Genomic DNA, 2726 nt, shown 5'->3' on the forward strand with positions numbered 1-2726 from the left:
TTCTTTGCTTATAAATATGCAGTGTTCTCTTGGGAATATGGAGTTTGTGGATATCATTAAGGTGATCCGCATGGAATTTAAAATGTTCTGTGACCTTAAAACAGGGGGATGTGGAAAGACAAACTTTGTTCATCACATTATAAGTAAACGCCCACCTATCTTCATAATCGGTAAGTTGGACCACCATGATTTCTATCTTATTTACTCATTTCATTGATTACGCTTTTTATATAGCAATATTGGTGTTTTGTGGGTTTGCAACACTAGTTTTGGAATGGGAGAAGAGCGAAACTGAGAAAGAAGTATTTGAAACAACAAAGGCTTTGGAGTGGGAAATAGACATCAGCAGGCTATATGAAGGCGTGGAACCAAACACCAACTACCGGCTTGTGTCAATGGTAAAATCTGAAACAAGGTCACAAATATTTGTCCTATTGTTCTTCATTATGTCTCTGTTACAGTCTCAACGTATGTGACGCAGGTTGGTTGTGGTGAAGAAGAAGAAGAGCACATTTGCATAGTATATGAAAAGAACCGGTGGGTCAAACTCAGACGCACTGCTTTTGAAGGAGAGGTAAAAGACGAAACTGCTTGTCTTGCTTGAGTTGAATAATGAATTCAGATGGGCGAGAGAGTTGATATATGTGTGGTGAAAATGACATAAATAGGTTGTTGGTAACTGGAAGAATGTGGTCAGATACTGTGGAGAAAGGAAGGTCCGGCCAGAGATTCTGTTTTATGAAGCTGTCCCATCAATGGCCTAACAAGTGTGTATCAAATTTAGAAAACCAAAATCATCAGAAGTTGTTGTATACTCTCTTTAACTTGAGAATACGATTCTTTCTTTGTCTTTGGAAACTAGGAATTTTTTTCGTCTTCCTTATCAAAATGTACCCAACAAGCAACCGCACAAATGGTTCAGCAACCCAACAACCCAAACAGAGTCATTGTAAATAGACACGTGTCAATCTCTCGCTCTTCTTGACTTGTCATTTAGAAGAAGCTTTTTTTTTTTTTTTGCTTACAAAATATAGAAGAAGCTCTTGTGTCGTCGTCGTCGTCGTCGTCTACGAATTGTTGATCATGAACATGAATACCATTCGCCATATAGGCATTAACGCAAATTCAAAGATCTACACAGCTTTTGGGTTTATATTTTTTGCTTACTTTTGTCCGGAAAAAACGCAAACGAATAATGCACACAAGGTGTTCGACAGAAATCCTCAAAGGTCAAATTGGGGTTTTTTGTTTGTTTTTTAATGAAGAGCCTTGTGGCGTCACGTGGCTCTCACGAGACCTTGCGGTTTATAAACGGTTATTATAGTTCCCGCCTCTCTCTCTCTCTCTCTCTAGCCTCTCACAAATCTCTCTGAATCTAATCACGTTGGAGTGGAGACCAAGAAACACACAAGAATCTTGAGAAATCGTTACTAATGGAGTCTTCTTCATCTTCTTCTTCTTCTTTCAAGGTTTCTGATGAGATGTCAAAACCCTACGAAGAAGCTAAAGATCTCGTCGCTAATGGAAACCACATCAAGGCGTTGGAGATACTTGAAGATTTGATTTTTGTCCATAAGCAAGCCAAGGACTCAATTGCTCTTCATCACGATCAAGGTCACATATTCGCAGCTCTAGCGAAAAGAGCAGAGAACCCTAACTTGTCGTTCGCATATAGGTTGGGTTCCGTGGAATGCTTTGAAAACTCTGGGATGTCACCACTCTCTGCATGTTCTCTCTACTCTTTAGCCCAACAGCTTGGGTCAGTGATGTATGCCAAGAAATGCCTGAGCAAAGCGAGAGAAGGTATAAAATTTGGTAGCAACTCGGATTTGAAAAAAATGGAGGACAAGGATAAAGGAATGATGACTTTAATAGGTAAAGCAGAGTTCATCATCGCTGAGTCCAAGGCTTCTTCTACAAAGAAGTGCGAGCTAATAACTGATTTGGAGTCAAAGAAGAGTCCAGAGCCGCCGCTTAAGCATGAGTATAAAGGACTGAGGTCGTATTGGTTAGGTTTGGATGTTAAGATCAAAAGGGACTTTATGAAAGTAAGCGTAGCAAATCTTTTACGTTTTGTCGAGGGATTAGAACATTACAAAACGGAGGGACGAGATGCTTTGGAGCAAATTCTCGTTTCTGCAAGGGAAGACAGTAACTGGAATTTCTGGATGTGTAGAAGTAAATGTTCCAAGAAGTTCTCTAGTGCTGAAGAATGTAAGAATCATCTTGAGCAAGAACATGCTGCTGATTTTAAAATTTCTTCAGAAAAGTCGGTCAAGAGGATAGGAAAAGACTGGGCTCGTAAGATATCAGTTGGAAGTTGGGAACCAGTAGACGCAGTAGCTGCCGTTGAGATGATCAAGAACCGGCTCGCAGATGGGAAAGCGTTTGCATCTAAGAATGGCTGGTCCAAAGAATGGCCTATAGCTGTGGATGAAGAGCGGAGTAAGTTACTCAAGGAAATCAAATTGCTCCTTGTCTCGTTTTGGGACAAGAAAATTCTCTCCGGTAGCCTTCGTGACTGGATGATGCGTTTTCCGGTTAAGCATCTAGTGAAACTTGAAGTTTCCCAACAGAGTATTGTTGATTTGCGTTTAGTAGAAACACCTCAGAGTATCTGTTTTCTAGAAAGTCATGAGCTCAGTCAAATCCTAGACTTCCTAAACAACATCAAGTGTGAAAGGAATGATGGTACAGATGCAATTTGCAGAGCAGTGGACAGTTTC

General features: G+C 40.4%; 2 protein-coding genes across 2 annotated transcripts in view; both read left to right on the top strand.

The window, feature by feature from the left end:
• Positions 1 to 847, top strand: part of LOC104756909 — an 8074-nt gene extending 7227 nt beyond the window's left edge. Inside the window, exons 13-15 of the mRNA XM_019237905.1 lie at positions 268 to 398; positions 482 to 574; positions 669 to 847. Coding sequence (XP_019093450.1) covers positions 268 to 398; positions 482 to 574; positions 669 to 764 — 320 coding nt within the window. The 3' untranslated portion in view covers positions 765 to 847. The remainder of the gene's footprint in view (positions 1 to 267; positions 399 to 481; positions 575 to 668) is intronic.
• Positions 1434 to 2726, top strand: part of LOC104756918 — a 5606-nt gene continuing 4313 nt past the window's right edge. The window contains exon 1 of the mRNA XM_019231416.1: positions 1434 to 2721. Coding sequence (XP_019086961.1) covers positions 1434 to 2721 — 1288 coding nt within the window. The remainder of the gene's footprint in view (positions 2722 to 2726) is intronic.

Source organism: Camelina sativa, chromosome 2, assembly GCF_000633955.1.
Source record: "Camelina sativa cultivar DH55 chromosome 2, Cs, whole genome shotgun sequence".
Classification (NCBI taxonomy): Eukaryota; Viridiplantae; Streptophyta; class Magnoliopsida; order Brassicales; family Brassicaceae; genus Camelina; species Camelina sativa.